The 19,097-nt window shown below is 41.0% G+C and overlaps 1 protein-coding gene across 1 annotated transcript; it reads left to right on the top strand.

Moving 5' to 3' along the window:
- Positions 1-2,157: 2,157 nt before the first annotated feature.
- LOC143324732 (cell adhesion molecule CEACAM5-like) lies at positions 2,158-17,719 on the top strand (the record flags this gene model as incomplete). Its single annotated transcript, XM_076737447.1, has 11 exons — positions 2,158-2,491; positions 3,495-3,773; positions 3,892-4,158; positions 4,531-4,803; positions 4,938-5,189; positions 5,685-5,802; positions 6,218-6,237; positions 6,323-6,363; positions 6,831-7,048; positions 14,960-15,054; positions 17,376-17,719. Coding segments are annotated over 11 exons (2,241 nt in total), but the record flags the coding sequence as incomplete, so codon positions are not given.
- Between the last annotated feature and the right edge of the window lie 1,378 nt (positions 17,720-19,097).

The following is a 19,097-nucleotide window of genomic DNA, read 5'->3' as shown; positions in this document are numbered from 1 at the left end:
GAATAAGTATTTGCTTTTATCTGCTGTATCAAGTGGTGAGAGCTCACCTGAGATGACTCCCAGGATGATGAAGTGTATCACAGCTGTTTCCATTTCACCTGCGGTATCATCGGGTATGACAAGAGGAACGAGGAATCACACTCTGCTTTGGTAATTTCAGAATAATTCATGCATTTCAGTATATGAAGCCAGTATGAGGAAGTGCTGTGCAATGGGGATTTTCCCGTCATCGTACCTCTGAAAGGTCCGCCTCATGATCTACATGGTCCGCCTTGTTGACCGCTAATAATGTAGGCACAGAGCAGCTTTTAAAAAGATAATTAAAGATTGTAAGCACTGGGAAGGATTTCTGTTTGTTAAGAGTGAACTGAGGTGACAACATGAAACCTGATATTTCCTGTTCACTCACTCAGTCTTTGATTCCCTCAGGTGTCTGATGGCGCTGCAATCATTGCTCACAGCTGACGTGGTTACTTAACCATCTCCTGTACTGCAAGTGATGTGTGACATACGATGCCTGGTGTCACTGTCATTTGGATTTTCAGTTATGCTGTCATGCTTGTAGCATGAATGGCAATGCAACATCTCAACAACTGTTTGAGGTCAGGTCAAACTTTTCACTTCTCCTGTAAAATATGTCCTGATCTACTGGATGAATTGCTAAAGAACTCTGTACAAATCCTGATTTGTACACACACATGACAATTTAAAGATTGAAAGTTGATCCAGACCTTCAGGTTCTCCTCTGGATGAATTGCACTTTAATGTAACTCGTCACCATCTTTAGGTCAGCATTTCTATTTGTCCAACCTTTGGTTTCTACATTTCCATCAGCCTCAGTATGGAGTGCTTATTATTATGTGTTAGCATGTTAATAACTGAACTAAGATGGCGAACATGTTAAACATTAAACCTGGTAAACATCAGCATGTTAGCACTGTATTGGTGAGCATTTTACATGTAGCATGTTACACTTTTACAATATGTAACTATGGACCAACTGAGAGATCAACAACAAAGTTCACACTGTATGGACATTGTTTTGCTGCATGAATATTGCAGGTCCATAAACATGGTCGCAGGCTTTATGTCTAAATTAGTCAGAAAATCTTTTGCATGTGTCTCGAGCTACCTCAGTAAAAGTTAAATATCCTTCTCAAATACACCCTGTGTTGTGCCTGCGGGATTTAGGTCTTTTCATTATACATCGACATACCAACACAAACAGGTTTCCACCACAAGAGGGCGACGTGTTACGGCTTTAAGGCACGTCTGCTCACTTAGTGGGTTTGCCTCATTATGCAGGCAGCTTATAACTGCTCGCAGGTAACTCTGTGTTTACTGAGTGATACTGAAGGAGCTGCCGGAGGCCTTCATTTATTAGAACAATCAAGGTTTGATGGCTGACCTTCACTGAGCTCTTTTAAATCTCACAAAGACACATAAATGGAGGTGTTAGCTGTGCTTTGTGTTGTCTCTGTGGCTTTTACAGGTAAGACATCAGTCCACTGCTGCCATTGTTTAAAACGCATTTTTCTGAACCTTAAAACTTAGCTGCTTTCATGAAAATTTGTTGGAAAGGAGTTTAGCTCGGAGTCAAGGAGGAAAGCTGATCTTCACCTCTGCAATCAATGCTTTTGTTTCTCGACTCTACGTGAAACTAATACGAGTAACGAACCACAAAAACTGAACTGACTGAAACCAAAAAGTTGTTTAAAGTTGCGTGTGGTTTAGGAAATATTGATGTATACATATAAATATATGTCTGTTTTTATTTATGTGATTGAAATGCGATATAATGTCGCTTTATTAATAATAGTATCAGTATCTCCGTAGATGAGCTGCCTTTTACTGTGTGGCCTGTTTGTTTTGATGGACTGACATTTTTTGATCGGGGTCTCTTCTTGGGACTGATTTGCATAATGTGATCTAAAAGCTGCTGGCCAAAACTTTCATCTGTTTCAAATGCTTATGAGTTAACTTTAGAGCTGTTCAGTAAATACACATTCACTGCAGTGAATGAAGGAAGGTGTCAAGCACTCAGGCTGTGAAATAAGTCACGAGTCTGTCGAGCTTTTGGTTTGGATTGTGATGAAAGATGTTGTCCTACTGGTCCGTTTTGTACTCAGCTTATTAGAGCTCTTCTCAGACCTGTGACTGTCTCCTCCAGGTTTAACCAAAGGAGCTGCTGTGTTGCCAGACGGTCCTCTGAATGCAGCTGTGGGAGGGACGGTGATGTTCACCACAACGCTGGCTCCACCAGAAAAACCATTTTTTTCAGTGGCCTGGGCCTTTGGTGATAGAAATATAATCACTTCCAATGTTAGAAACATAACTGGGGCAGAGTATGAAGACAGGATCACCTACTTCCCCTCCACTGGATCTTTGCAGCTCAGGAATCTGTCTCTTGATGATAGTGGAGAATACAGAGTCAGCATTACACCAAGTGGAGAAGCACAGACGAATGGGAACATAAGACTGGATGTATATGGTGAGCAGATGTTTCACAGGTTGCATCCCTTTCAATGCTGAATGGAAACCATCCATAGTATTTGAGAAATAAATGAATGTGGTTTGAATGATTGTATTTTGGTGCTCAGTGGATTCAAAAAAGAGACAAAAATAAAAAGATTCAAAACATACAAACGAAAAGGAAAGACCTTGTTTTCAGGGTAATTCAAAGAAACGTCTATAAATACACTCTGAACTATTAATCTTAACTCATAGTGCACTTATATTTGCATTTTCCAGAGTTTTCAGTTGCATCTCACGGTGTTCATCAGCAGATGGAATTAGCTTAGCTGTCATCACAGGTGATAACAGGCGGTCGAGTTAAATCATTATGTGTCATCATCGTCTTTGAACTCATGATAGATGTGTAAGAGGAGTTAACTCTTGGCAGAAATGTCATAGTGCTGCAGGTTCTTCGGGCTCTTGGCTTTGACTCTCCGATCTTTGATGTCCACCTGTTTACCCCAAAGGGTGATGGGAATGATCTCTCAGACACGTTCGTGCGTGGGTACGTTCTTACAGGTGACTCGAGAGGTGACGTCAGATATGATCACAGCACACTGAGTTTGAATGTCTGCTCCTGACCCCGCCCCCGCCATCTTTGGTCATGACAGCTGAGCTATCTTCATGACTGCAGGCGACATGACTAATGACTTCTGAAAATTCGATTTATGAGACGTGGTGAACCTCGCTCCATCCTCGCTGTGAATGACTGAGCCTCTCCAGGATGCCTCTTTCACACCCGATCATGATACTCTCACCTGTTACCAATGAACCTGTTTACCTGTGGAACGTTCCAAACAGGTGTTTTTGGAGCGTTTCACATCTTTCAGTCTGTGAAACGTGTTGCTGCATCAGATTCAGAATAAGCAGATATTTATTTTTCTGATGAGGTCAAACATTAAATATATTGTCTTGTACAGTTTTCGATTGAGCGTATGTCAGAAAGGTTTAGTAAATTGTGACATGATTTTCACCCACAGTGCGTGTTGCTGGTGTCATGGTAACTTCAGACAGCACAGACTTGGTGGAGTTCAACAGTACTGCCCGTCTGTCCTGCTCCTCCTCTGGACCCTCCCTCTCTTTCCTCTGGCTGAACGGCAGCTCTGAGGTGACACAAAGTGACCGAGTTAAGCTCACTGATGGAAACTCCACTCTCACTGTAGTCAATGTGAGCCGCTATGACCAGGGACCGTTCAGGTGTCGCGTGTTCAATCCCGTCAGTAACGGCAGCAGCGGTCCAGTAAACCTCTCCATCAGCTGTGAGTGGCAGCGTGCAGTACACTGAGTACTCAGGTGTAATAAGTCATGTAGCATTTCCTTCAAGCTGCTCACATCACTCTATGCTTGTTTTTACTCTCCGTGTGCTGCACACTGTAGATGGGCCAGAAAATATTAAGTTGACAAAATCTCCGTCACAAGAATACTTTGAGGAAGGATCAAACATCAGCCTGATGTGCTCAGCTGTCTCCAGACCTGCTGCCCTGTTTTACTGGTTTCTGAATGGAGACCAGCTGCCTGATACTGGATCAGAGCTCAGGCTGACGAACATTCAGATGAATCATAGCGGTAACTACAGCTGTCAGGCCTTCAGCCAGAAAACTCTGAGACGTGAAACATCTCAGCCTTCAGTCGTGTTCGTTCTGGGTAAGTTAGAACTGTATTGGCAAAGTCTGTTCTCAAATCAGTGCACCTTATGAAATAAAACTAAAGAATGACCTTGGTAACAGGTGAGAGTATCATGATTGGGTATGAAAGAGGCATCCTGGAAAAGCTCAGTCGTTCACAGCGAGGGTGAAGCGAGGTTCACCACTTTGTGAACACATGATTGTAAATGGTTATATTCTGTTTTTATTTATTTTATTTACTTTTGCAGCTGGCTGAGGAGTTGGTTGTTAAAACTATAAATGTTAGAATACATTTTAGATACACATATAATAAGAAACTATATCTATTAACTGAATAGTTATTTTACTTTTTCATGTGTTTCACACAACACGATGATCTCTTGCCCAACAGAGAGAGTATCAGGAGCTTCTGTCTCACCATCAGTAAACCTGCTGATTGAGGGGAACTCGACCATCTTAAGCTGTGAGGCTGCCGGCTCCTTCTTGAACAGAACGTGGATGAAGGACGGATCAGATCTGATCCCGACCGACAACATCACACTTCAGGACAACAACAGAGTGCTGTCGTTTCAGCCTCTGAAGAGAACAGACAGCGGACAATATTCCTGTAATATCATTAACCCTGTCAGCAGTGAAGCAGCCCATTACACCATGGTTGTTAACTGTAGGTAACAAAGTGTACAGTCTACATTTACTGTTCAACGTCAGGTGTGCCAGAAATAACAGTGATTTAGATTTTTATGTCAACTATTGTTTGTCAGTGCCGCTGTAAAAACTTGACAACTGTCTGTGTTTCAGATGGACCCGAAAACCTTCAAATCACAGGTCAAAGTGAGATAAACGTCGGCCAGACCTTAACGTTAACCTGCTCTGCTGAGTCCACACCATCTGCTCAATTCACCTGGACACTGAACGGGGCAGAGATTCACAACTCTTCTGTGTTCACGAAAGACAACGCTGAACTTTCTGACAGCGGCAACTACACCTGCCAAGCCATGAATAACGTAACTGGGAGAGCACCATCAGCGGTGCATGGACTGTCTGTAACAGGTACCAATATGGAGGTTTTTACACATTTTGTTAGGCTGCTATTGGATATTGGGATTAACTCACAGGATTATACCTCTGATAATCTGAAGACTAGCAGGCTGCCTCAAGATTTTTATTCCAGATTCATTCCACCAACTGAATGCAGCAGATTTGTTTTAAGATAATGAGACAACAAAGGCTTGAAATGCAAAACTCCACTTACTGCCTTTTAAAGAGCAACATTTAGCATTGCAGCTCTGCAGGATAATATTGTTGGTTTCATGATGGACAGTTTTATAAAAAAAAAAAAAAAAATGCAGTAGAATTAGAGGTATTGTTCATGTTAAAACCTCACCCAGAATTATGGTCAGATTTGGATTTGTTATGCCAGCAGAGATGAGGAGCAGGCTACAGGAAACAGGAAAGGGAGAAACTGAATGATTATCCACAAAAACAGTGAGATCCTGTTTAGAAAATGCTGTGAAAATCATGTTCTCCTCTCGTGTTTTATCTAAGCCATCCCAAACAGAACACCAAGCTGTTCGACTGGTTGCATCGTTGGAATCGTGATAGCGTGTTTGGTCGTCTGTGCAGCAGCTGCTGCTGGCGGAGGGTACTGCATTTATATCAGGAAGTAAGTGGAACATAGCTTCAAGATTTAACCAGGGAGCCATTTTTCTCATCACAATCATGATACATGTGACAGCTCTGCATTATTCAGGAGTATTTGGACCCAAAAGCACGACGTGAGACCTGGCAGATGAAGTTAGAAGTTCAGATTAAGTCGTGGTCGGACACAGGCAGAAGAGATGGTGGCTGGGAAGCTAAGCTGAAAACAATGGAGACAATAGAGGAGAATTGAATGGAACGGGCCGATACATGCAGTGTACTGCAGGGCTAATGGGGAACTGCTTTGAGTGTGGTTATTTGTAAATTATTTGGACACACAGTATGATTGTGCTAAAGCTCTCTTTGAGAAAAAACTCTGCTTACCTGGTTACTGAACATACACCAGAAATCTGATGGTACCTGTCTCATTACCTCAACAGAAAACGGACGAAAAATACAGGTGAGTGCATTACAAGTTCGTGTGTACGTGGTTTTTCCCTTGATTGAATTCTTCCAAGAATTATTTGTTTTTTCTTGTTTCAAAGGAGCTGAAGGCCAGAATAACACAGCATTCTCAGGAAGTCAGGTAACAGCCCTCAGTTTACACACACCTCAGAAACCAGGTTATTGGAGAATGCATGCATGTCGCAGTATTATTGTGCGTACATGTTTGTTGTGCATCATTAATTGATAAATCATTAATAATCCACATACGAGGTTGTTCTTATCATAAATGATTTTATTGCACACAAATACAACGTGACAAAACTTTATGTACAGCACTGTTAGAGGCCAGTCTGTGAGGAGGTTTGTTTGGTTTTATGGAGGTTGAGAGAGGCTTCCTCCCCCCATCACAGGGCTTTTGTTTACCACAGTGCTCCTGATCAGACTTTGAACCAGGAAGAAGATATTCAGTTGACATAATGGAGTGAAAGTGAGCCTATATGTGCCCGAACCCACAAGATTAATTAGATTTTGTAGAATTTCGAACGGAGATGATTAGTTTCCCTGAGCAGTTATCTTATATTGTTCCCCTCCCTTTTTCATTTTTAGGAGCTAAACTATGCAGACTTCAGGATTTCCCAGAGAAATAATGGTGGGACAGTTCAGATGGAGCCACAGGATAACTCAACAGAATACGCTCAGGTCAGAGTGAACAACGGTCCGCCTGCACCGTCCTCACCTCCCACCTATGATGCCCACATGGAGCGAATGAGGTCAGCTGCTGAGCCTGAAGCTAATGACGCCCAAAATTACGCTCAAGTTCGCAAGTACTGACCACATTGGACGTGATGGATCATCTGGTCAGCTGACATGTGGATAGACAAACCTGCACTTCCCTCTCAGAGATTTTACAGAGAACTAATTTAGAACTGAGTTTACTTAGTCAGAGCACTTTCGCAGCGGTTAATAATCAACCGGTTCATGACAGTTATTGCCATGGCTGAGGTTAGAAGGAACAACATGTCCTTTATAAGCTGCATAGAATAGGTTTCCTAACATCTTTCTTTGTCCCTTTTTTGTACAGTCAATGAGAAGTTTGCATGTCTGAGTGTAAATTTTCTCTTTATGCGACCCGCTTGTTTGTTTGACACGGCACTCCACATGTCCGCTGTGTCACTTCAGCTGAGATTCCAGCTTGCAGTTTGTCAGTTGTGGATTCATTTTGTATATATTTTGCGTATTATAAAATGAAAAATAGCAGTTGTTTAGTTATATTGTATTGACCGTTTAGTAGTGTTTTCAAGACATGGATAGTCCTTGACATTGACAGAGCTTGTGCAGTTTGTCATTATAATAGAGAGCCATTATGATCTTGCAGTCGGTTAGTCCAAAGGAACAGTGGAAAGATCAACAGAGGTTCACATCTTTTCACCTTGATTCCATAATGTGAGGTCTGCAGGCACAGAAATACAAAATGCCCGCATGTAAAAATAAGCAAAAACAAGGGATTTCTCTCCAGTTGCACTTTAACCACTGGAGGATCAATAGTTGATAGAAGTTAAAGGACCCTCCATGAGATGTCCAGTAGGTATTTGATGGATTTTTAAAGGTACAGCACCAACAGGGATGTGGAAACTGTGGCCTATAAGATATATGTCCATCTTTTTCCTCAAAGTGATTCAGAGTAATTCAGTAAATGTTTCCAGTAAATGTTTGCCAGAGTTACAGCAGTCTTACAGCATGATAAGATGCTTTCTCAGTGGCAGCAGGAAGGTAATTTAAATATGTGCAGCAGTGCCAGTAAACGATGCCACAAACCACACCTGTGTGTCACACCTATACGAAACCTAACTCTGTGATGACATTCGTCTATTGTGCAATTGTGTATACTGTAATGATCCTGAGGCATTAGATGAATGTTTGCACTGACGTTTTTTATTATGAAGGGTTTCATTTGAGAACTGTTTTGTTTATGAATGATAGAGTAGTTGTGTTTCATGTCAGTATAGAGGTAGTAATGGCGTGTGAGGACACAATCAGTGTTAAGTTGTTTTTTTCATGAAGAAAACAATCATCTGTATTTTAATCCTCAGTTTTGTCACAATATGAGCGACTCCTTTCACATTGTTTCCACGTAGACATTTGATATATTGTTATTGTAAAAATATAGATTACGGCTGTTTTACGTAGACAGATGCAGAACAGATAGATTGGATTTGATGTCACTTTAAACAGCCAATGCATGAAATAACGGGAAGCGATAAGTGTCTTTATGTTTTGTAAAGGTTTATTTAAAGAGTGAAGGCAAACACATTTGTCTACAGCCAGGCTCCACATTAACTTAGATCAATGCTGTTCTCCTTTGTCAGACTGTTGAGCAGCACTAGAATAATCCACTCTGAATAAAGGCCGATGACATGGGTCAGGAACCAGGCTCATGTAAACAGAACATGTTGTTGAATTAGACGACAAATTCTCTCTTACTTATTGCCTCTTTTTCAAACAACTGGTTGGTTCAGAGCAAATGAGATGAAGAGCATGAAGACTCCCAACCCGAGCTAATGAATGTGGGTGTTCGGCCAGATTTCCCCTCCTCCATCAGTTAACCATTAGTAAAGATCAAAGTCCCAGTGAGTTCTTCCCACAGCTGATTTCACCTGCATGGAGAGGAAGTATCCATACTGGAGGGGAAGTACTGTTTTAAGAAAACTGAATCCCTGAATTTTTTACCTTAAAATTCAATTATTCCACTATTATTCTGTTGTATTGTTCCATTAATTTACCCATTAATGGTGATAAAATAATTTTTGATGCGATTTTAACAGGATAATCAATGGATAAATGAATGGATTATAATATATTAGGACATTTTAAATGGATTTAAAAGCACAGTTGATCATGAAAACCATCCCGTAATTTATACTGTAGGAGACTTTGATCTTTCAGTTAAGGTGAAAATTCAGGGATAGATTTCATGGATTTTGGTCAGTTTTTTTATTTTACCTCTTCAAAATTCACTGAACTGTCCACAAAATCCAGTCATTACTCCCATATTTGGGGTGAACCCCTGGATTTGCCCATAAAATTTTAAATTAAACCATGTATATCGATTATAATACCTAAATATAGTGTAATCTATTAATTTGCTAATCCCACATTTACAGCATAAATAGCTCAACACAGTTTGAAACAAGCTCTCAGGGCTAAATTAACGAATAATTCATTGTATTTCAAGAGACTCTTGTTTAATACTGAATTGTGCTGTCTGATGATTTGTTTTACCATTGACCTCCATTCACTTTTGTTTTTTGTTGAACCGTTCAGCCTGAACGTGGCTTTTTCTTTAACTGTCACACCAAAGTGAATGTGTGACTAATGTCTGACTAAAGAAAGGATGCAGTGAATGTAACTCTCAGGTTGGAAATACTGCATTTGTGCTAATTTGACTGATCATTCAGATGAATAAACTTTTTTTTTTCATGAATTTACAACCACTTTAGTGACATTTTGTGCATTTGCAGACATTATCCGCGCACATCACAGTGGTCTCTCTTTCTGTTGTGCACAGAGTCTGATTCTACAACGTCTAGATTGTGTCTGTTTTTGTATTTACAAAGTTTAATGGAGCATAAGAACAGCGATCATGTACGGAATAAGATGTGGGTGCGGGTTGTTTATTCAGGCCAATAAAGAACCACAAATGAAGGAGGAAGTTCAGAGCATGATATGGATCTATCTTCTACAACAGCAAGAGATGGGTAATTAAATAGCATGCAAACATAAATCCATTCCCAGGATGGACACTGCCTTTGATTTAGATCAATAAATTCAAAGTTCACTATGACTAAATATGTTTCTTTGACAACCCGATAGCCTCACAGCAACACAGTCTGCAAATAACACTAAAGCACGGGGAGGGTGTGAATGGACGAAAGCCAGAAAATGTATTTTTCCTTTGTGCTCTTGAGTGTATTAATCAAAGTTAAAGGAAGACTTTATATTTTCTCCCGGATGCAGATTCAAGTTTTCACTCTCTAAAGCGGATCATCAGAAAAGCGCCACCTGTTTGAACACAGGCAGCATTTACTGACTGTTCTCCGTGTGTGACAGGAAAACGATGAGTCATCGAGTGATAATTAACTTATAATGCCATAAAAACGGATCATTTTTGATAGTCATAAAAGGACTCTTCCTTAGGTCTACGTCATGCTGTAGCTCACAGACGTCACGTCCCCGAGGCTCACGAAAGTCAGACTCAGTTGGAAGAAATAGGAAACGCTGAAAAGATGTTTTATTATATCAGCAGGCCTGAGGCAGACGGGCTGAGAGGCTGCTGTAATAAAACAGTTCAGGCCATGTGCTGCACACCTTATTTCAAACCAGGAGGGAACTACAAGTAATGACAAATTGCCAGGAAACAGCGCCATCTAGTGTTTAAAGCAATGCTCTGACAAACTGTGCAGAACGGTTGTGCAATTTCAAAGCATCATCTCACTGTTTTGCTGAATTACCCAATCCATTCATGAATGAAGTAATCCATTGAGAGCATTAAAAAAAAATACAAAATAAAACTGCTTGCAAAAGTCACAAAAAGAAACAAAACATTTTAATGATTATTGTATTATTATTATCATATTGTTAAATATTTACCTTCACAGTTTAGGAAAGTTTCCTTTTGTTATAGATTGCATTGATTTCGTCATCAAATAAATTCCAGTTGTTGTCATTCCAGCTGTCAGTTTAACATCTTGTTAAACAAGATGTTTTAGTAGTAGGTTTATAAGATAACTTTCATCCTCTAACTCATAGTCAGTGTAAGAAAAGGAGGCTGTGCTGTGTTTTGCTCTTGGCACTGATGGCGAATGTTGAAGTGAAGGGATCGTTTCCAACAAAAGCTGACATACATCATCTGACACAGACATGGGACTCCTCCTCTCCCTCAGGTGTACCAGGTACAGAGGCCTGGGAGCAGATTTCCTGGACCGGTCAGGTGACGGCTGGTTTCAGGACAACGTTCACCTGTTCGTCCTCTTTTTCCCAAACTGCAGGTACACCTGGTCCTTCAAGGGCCGCACAGTCACTGGGAGCGCACTGATCTGGACGCCCGATGTACTGGACCCTGCAGTGGAGTTACAGTGCAATGTGCTCAATCCAGAAACAGGAGTCTCCTGTTTCAGATGTCTATGAGCTGTTAGCAGCTTCCACCAAAGGCTGATCCTCCCTCCAAACTTTCAAAACCGTCAAAATTTGCTGAATCTGTTATTATATGCACAAGATGCAGAGTGCATTATGATTTCGACGTGTCTTCTCTGATGTATGCTCTTCTTCTTCATGAAATCTTCTCTGTCTGGTGTAATTTGTTGCAGATCGAGTGTCTGTGCAAATCAATCCACCAAACACTCTCCCATCTATCAGCCAGCCACTGGATCTGGTCTGCCATGATGCTTCATCACCGTCACACCTGATGAACCATGTGATCTGGTACAAAGATGGACAGAAAGTGACCCTGCAGGAGAATCTGCAGCAGCAGCAGAAGGCTTCACTTCACTTTGACTCCCTGCCTATTGGGACCTCATGGTGTCACATTCTAATCAGCTGATTAACTCAAAACACCTGCAAAGGTTTCCTGAGCCTTTAAACGGTCTCTCAGTGGTTCAGTGGGCTACACGATCATGGAAGACTGCTGACTTGACAGACGTCCTGTCATTGACTCCCTCCACAAGGAGCGCTTCATGCTTCCTTCTGCTGACAAGCTTTATGGAGATGCTGATTTCATTTTCCAGCAGGATTTGCTTCCTGCCCACACTGCAAAAAGTACCAAAAGCTGGTTCAGTGACCACGGTACTACTGTTCTTGATTGGTCAGCAAACTCGCCTGACCTGAACCCAACAGAGAATCTACGAGGTGTTTTCAAGAGGAAGACAAGAGACACCAGAGCCAACGATGCAGACAAGCTGAAGGCTGCTATCGAAGCAGCCTGGGCTTCCATTGCGCCTCCACACCTGATCGCCTCCATGCCACACCCACATTGATGCAGCAATTCATACATAAGGAGCCCCAACCAAGTATTGAGAGCAAAGAAATGAACATACTTTAAAAAATAAATAAATAAATAAATCCTTTTTTATTGATCTTATGTAATATTCTAATTTTTTGAGACACTGGATTTTGGGTTTTCATCAGCTCTAAGTCATAATCATCAAAAAAAATTGAACTTTTTCACGATATTCAAATTTTTTGAGCTGCACCTGTACAAGAACTGCAGCTATAGTTGTCATCACTACTTTCTGTGTTGTATTCCATATAAAACCCAAAAAACAAGCGACTCAAGATAATGACAAGAGATAATAAAACAAAAATGCAAAACAGTGCCTGTTAGCATACACGGCTGTATGTCCTACATATTTTTTCTCATAACACACTGAAACACATGTGGCTGATACACAGAAGATGTTAAAAATGAAGTTTCATCTCGCTGTGTCAGGGTTTGGCAGTATCTTCCTGTCTGTCTCCCTGTCTTTCCTCTGTATCCCTTCCCTTATGTGTCCTGTGTGTCTTTGTCTTTGTCTGAGCTGAGCTGGGCGTGGTCACCTGCCCCTCCTCCGACCAACCCGCCTGCACACCTGAGGCTCATCACTAATCACCTGCACAGTATTTAAACCCCAGCTCTTCAGTCCAGATTGCCAGTTGTCCCCTGCGGTGCTTTGTCCTGTCTCTCTTTGGATTAGTTTTTGTGATCTTTGCTTGACACTCTTGACTAGTGCTTTGACTCCTGTGCTTTGTCAGAATCCCCTGAGCCATACACCACCTGGCTGTCCTGCAGTAAATCAGCCAGCTCTCTCTGCCTCACCTACTGCTGTCTGTCATTCCTCCCAGTCACCACAGCTCAGCCTACCTTTATATTGACTGTTCGCGATGACCTTTTTTCTGTTTTGAACCTGCTTATTGTTCTGCAAAAGCACCCCGTTACGACACATTGTTTCTGCAACCGGCCGTCACCACATCCTGCTGAAAAACGCGCAGTCCACTGTATGTTACGTCCAAACGGCTGGTAATTCCTCCTTCTCCCTCACAGATGAGGATTTCGCATCATGAGACATTGTTTGACTTGCAGCTGACCTCTGACCCAGCCGTGTTACTGATTCACTCGCATGCTGAAAAGAGGGTTTTGTGAAGTTGAAAATAACTGCCTCAGAGAGACTGATGTGTTTTTAAAACACGTGCAGTTCGTCACACAGTGCTCGTCACATGTCTCTCTCACCTCAGATAAGAGAATGACACAGAGCAAACAGACGAGGGAGACAGAGGCCTCCGCTGGGTTCTGCTTTGAGAGTTACCTTAAGTGACGCAACAATACTATCCGTCCTTTTCGTTCTTTTGTCTTTCTTCTCTATGTTATCTCACCTGTTTCATATAATTTTAGCAATGAGGTTTAGATGGAATGGGGAAGCAAAACTACAGAAATATTCAAAGGTTATTTATTCAAGGTTTTTGTTCCTTCACTAAAATAGAGTTATTTTCAGGTGAAACATTGGAAACTGTTTTTATTATAAACTGGAAATGTGCAGTATGGTGATGGTACAAACTTAGAGAGCAGTGGACCACCGTGTAGAAATACAGTAAAAGTACAAAAGTATGAGCGTCAAAATATTAAGTAAAAAAACAAATTTTACATTTCAGAGTAATGTGTATCTTATTATTGGATTCTAATTATTGATGCATTAATGTAAATAACATTTTAATGTTGCAGCCGGTAAAGGTTTAGCTCACTGGAATTAGTTTGCTGGGCAGCTTGTGAGTTTCCCCCCAGGATCAATAAAGTTTTAACCCATAATAATATATCATAATTTATTTATTGACAATATTTTGTATCATTAATCTGAATCTAAAAAGTAACCAGTAACAATATTTACCTCTGAAACATAGAAATATAAAGTAGCGGAAAATGAAAGTACTCAAGTTAAGTACAAGTACCTCTGGACAATACTTGCTGCAAATGCACATCCACCTTTTTTTTTATTACCTCAAAATGCTGTTGAGGTTTCCATCCTCATTTCCAGTGGTGTCAAGATGTAAAATGGACTGTAAGAGAATGTTTTTACTAATGTAGTCCTGTTGAAACCTCATTGATACTAATGTGTTAAATGTCACTGTTGTATTTATTTTTGGTGTCTTTGCTTTCCAAAGGGGGGCGCTGTGCTCTCAGTTACATGAGAAGTGAACCAGATCAACGTCCTTATAGAGCTTTGTTTTTTACTGCGGTGCATGTGTCATCGTGTTTCACCCTCAGAAAAGTGTTGCCTGCAGTTTCGTTTCCTTGAATCTAGTTTAGTTTAGTTTAGTTGATACAATGCGATACTACAGTGATGACACAATGATACAGTTCAGATAAAGACGCAGGACTCAAGGTGATTGGGCAACATCAAGCCACCAGCAAACCAACATGATAACCTGTATTATAATCAATAAACCATAAAAACTGACCGCAATCATTATCATCGTCATCATCATTTGACCCGAAGGCATTAATGCATTAGCAAAGGTTTATTCTGTTTCATGCACCTATGCAATCACACTCGTCTCTGGCAAAGTAATTTTACATTTTAACAATGACAATGACAAGGCGTTGGCAGGACAAACTCACGCCCTCATTGAACAGGTGCATATCGTCAGGCTCACGGCCAAGCACTGCACGATGATTCTGCTCTTTTATTGGGAAATGTGGTTCCTCTGGTCAGGGTGTTGGATTACAAGGACCAGGACATGAGGGCATCAGCAGCTGCCAGCCTGATGCCCTTCATAGAGTTTATCCCGAGCCGGACACTAGACATGAGTGAGAGCATTCAGCTTTAAAAGCAGTCCAATATGTCGTTGTTCCCATATGTCAGGTCTCTAGTGCACCTTTTTTAATATTTATGAAACCTCACAAAACATGTTTGCATCCAAATTTGCAACAGAATTTTGCATATGACATGTATTCAAAACAGACAACATCTGAGCTATGAAATGTTTTATTAGGCCATACAGTGAGATGAAGACAACACTGTGTTCGTCTTGTTATACACCTCAGACATCTGACCTGACCTACCAGCTGATACTGGCTGATATAGATGAGCAGCAGACACTGGGGCTTGTTCTGCTCACAAGCTGTTCTCCCTTTACAGGCTGTTGGAGAAAGGAGTGCCTCACACACTTATGTGAGGACAGTACCACACCTTTTGAATGCCGTGGAGGCAGTATTCAAACTCATTTGGATGTGTGGAGATTTTCCTCAGGTGGTTTTGACCACATCAGACTTTATTTTTCAGCAGTGGTGTTGGTACATTTTATGCCACCTTACACTTCTACTCCAGTACATTTCAGCTTTTTACACATTTCAGATTCAGATGATTAGAAATCAACTAATAAATTGTGATGTTATTTAATAGATTAAAATAGTCTGCAGCATATAATGCAGTTGTATTAGCCCTACCTTTAGCATCAACATTAAAGTGATGTTTATAGATAATGCGTCACTAATTATAAGCCATTAATAACAGACATTATTCTGAAATTATGATGATAATGAGTACTTTCATTTACGTACTTTAAGTATATTTTAATTCCAATACTTAGGTACTTTTACTTAAATAACATGTATTGTATTTTTGTATTTTTAACTGTACCTTATTTATCTAAAGCCTCCCTGTGGAGGTTCCAGTCCTACCAATGGTGTCATGTTATTCCACCGATCAATAGGTGACGGCAGCAAGTCAAAATGTGCCGCAGTGTGCCGGCAAAGGCAGGGAAGAAGAAGACTGCAAGCTAGTAAACATGGATGAAAACAATGCTGGATTTAAAATACTTGAAAAATGAAAAGAAAAGTGCGATCTAAAGGATACACACAGTGTGTTTTGGTGAGAAACACTGAATATAAACATAATTTTGTTTGTTAACAAGAAAATTCCATCAGGCACCTTTAAAAAACTTTTTTAAACCAAAAGTTTTCTCTAATTAGTATACATATACCCTGTAAGAATAAATACTAATATACTGTATATGTACAACAGGGTCTGATGACAAACCACTCAATTCAATAATTAGCTGAATTTTCAGTCTAAAATTCCTGCCCGCTCATGGTGGTGGTACTCCCGCTCACCTTCATAACACAGTTTAGTCATCAGTCTCACTTCCTGTGTGTCAGGTATAAAACACAGGTGTGCTCACTCACTGAACTTTGCACCACCTCAGCTCAAGTCATTCCACAGATGTTTACTGAGTGCTATTGTGAAAGGTCTGATGTATTTAATGTAATTTGAAATATGTAATGCTATAAAAGACAGCATGTCTGACACAGATGGTGCACTGATGACGTGATGAAGTGTGATAATGGTCATTTATGTAATATAACATAATATCTTGTTGTGTCTACTGGCGAGATTCTGTAGACTGAGTACACAGAGCAGAGCAGGTGCAGGTGTTTTCCATATGAGTGTAAAGCTGCTGAAAACACGCAGAGTGGAGTTGATATGAAATCTTTGTCTTTGACACACACACCTACACAAAGAGAGACAGAGACAGAGAGAGAGAGAGAGAGTTTGTTACATTAGTACATCGAAACTTTCAAGTGTAGGTGTAGAAAGTAAAAAAAAAAAAAAAAATCACCAAAATTAACTCTCATCCAGACAGGACACAAACCAGCATAAGGGTTAGTGTTCACTGCCTCCCCCCAAAAAATCCTGGATAAATACCACCACCCACAAGCCCCCCTCTCCCCAGCCCTGCCTGACATACCTTCTGTCATAATTTGTCATTTTGCTCACTGGCCATGTACAGGACTTCACCCAGTGTGGTAAACGAAAAATGTAATGCACATTGTACGTTTGACAAGAGTGACCACCTAATAGGCAGAAACACCTGCAGATAAGAACTGGGGTGTAGGTATTTAGGGGTAGGGGGTTGGACATATGTGCAAATATAACAGGAGAAACAGTGAGGACATCCTCAGACCATTGATTCATAATGGAGAAGAAAAGAGAAGGAACCTTGGCGATTGTATTTCTGGCTCTTATACAAGGTAGAATATGAGAGCTTCATTATATTGATAAAAATATAAGAGAGCAGTCTTTTGTGTTATTTGTATTACAGTAAATAACAAACTGTACTCTCCTTCAGGTGTTCTGGCCTCAGGTGCTGTGGAGGTCCAGCCCTCCATCAATCCCGCCGTCGTCGGGGACACAGTGACGCTGTCTCTGTCTCCCTCTGCGACTCTGAAAAGTGGGAGCTGGGCAGTGGGAAAGACCCTCATCCTCACCTGGCTGGATGACCAGCAGGCAGTCTTCCCCAGTCACAGCGGCCGGGCGTCGGTCAACTTCGTCACTGGAGCTCTCACTCTGAGCTCGGTCAAGGTGGCCGACTCAGGAGTCTACATAGTGCAGAGCACCCAGCTTAAGGCCAATGCTTCCATCTCTGTTCTGGGTAAGAATAAATGGCTGATGTTCAAGGTTGAGAGTAACTGATTTCAACAGTTCATCCATTAGAAACTCTATAGCTTCTCCTAAACGTTGAATTACAGTAAACTGCCCAAATGTCATTCAAGGTCAGAGTTTGGTTAGCAGCAACAAGAACTGAAATAAGGATTTCCTGCAGAAATTAAATAATCACAACATCGTCCCTCTGATTCGAGTTATATTTCAGGAAGCAACACCAACCAGATACTACCAACAGCTGCCTACGCACATTAATGTTACCGCTGTTTATTAGCAGCATCATTTGCGTTGAATGTCATGTTCAATGACATTTCAGCAGGTGAATGCTCTCTGCCAAAGAGGCTTTAGTCATTCTTCATTTCCTGTGTTCCATTCATCCTTATTACTGACTCTCAATCGGGTTGGTGCGTTCGAGAAGGCTTTGAATAAACTGTGGGCACTGTTGGGTAAATACGCTGTTTGAGATGAATCACATGGGGGTTGTATAGTTTCCCCTGATTCCAAATAAAGCTACTCCCTGAAAGATGTGTATCAGCAATGTAACTTCTGATGCTGTCACTTTAAAAACAACTCTGTTCTTGTTTGATTAAACCTGAGTGATACATGCAAGTAAATTAATAATATGTACAGTCAACAAGGAAATTAGCTTGAGAGGCGCGTAGAGAAGTGTAATAAAACAAGGGGTGTAGACAGAGACAACAAAACAGGACAAGGTAAATGTCATGAGCAGATAAAGATGTGTGGACAGCAGAAAGCCAGAAAACTAGGCTAACGATCGGCAAAAAGAAGAATCAGATTTAAAGTAATTCGAACAAACAAACAAACATATGGAGGCATAAAAGACAAAGTGGACAATGTCTTTTGAAATGAACAAGTACAGCCAGACTCACGGACGGCGAGAGGCAAAGAAAAAGTGCTGATGAACTGTTTACACTACCCTTTTTACTGGAACAGGTTCCTGTTGCACTGAAAAATGAGGATCCCTAAACAGTGTTCAGAAAAGGCCTGAGAGGCGTTCATGTTCTCGCCTCGTGACATTTGGGCCGACTGACAGCAAACTGGAACGCTGCAGCTCTCTACGTGCCGTAAGAGTCTGCCTGTGTTTTGGTTTTGCTGCCCTTTAGCTCACATGGCCTTTAGATGTCTGCGCGTGTCACCTTCGTCTGGTCTCTTGTTCTCCCAGTTTCACAGATCCAGTTTCTGCTGGGTCGAAAGCCCCAACACGACTCTGTCTTTTCAATGTGAAACCAAATCTATAAGAGTTATCAGTATGTGTGATGGATACAAATATACTGTGTTTTACATTTGATCTGACAAGACAATATATTTTATGTTTGACCTCATCAGCTAAATATCTGCTTATTCTGAATTTGATGCAGCAACATGTTTCAAACAAGTTGGAACAGGA

This window comes from Chaetodon auriga, chromosome 8 (genome assembly GCF_051107435.1).
Source record: "Chaetodon auriga isolate fChaAug3 chromosome 8, fChaAug3.hap1, whole genome shotgun sequence".
NCBI classification, from domain to species: domain Eukaryota; kingdom Metazoa; phylum Chordata; class Actinopteri; order Chaetodontiformes; family Chaetodontidae; genus Chaetodon; species Chaetodon auriga.
This window is presented reverse-complemented; position numbering and strand designations above follow the sequence as displayed.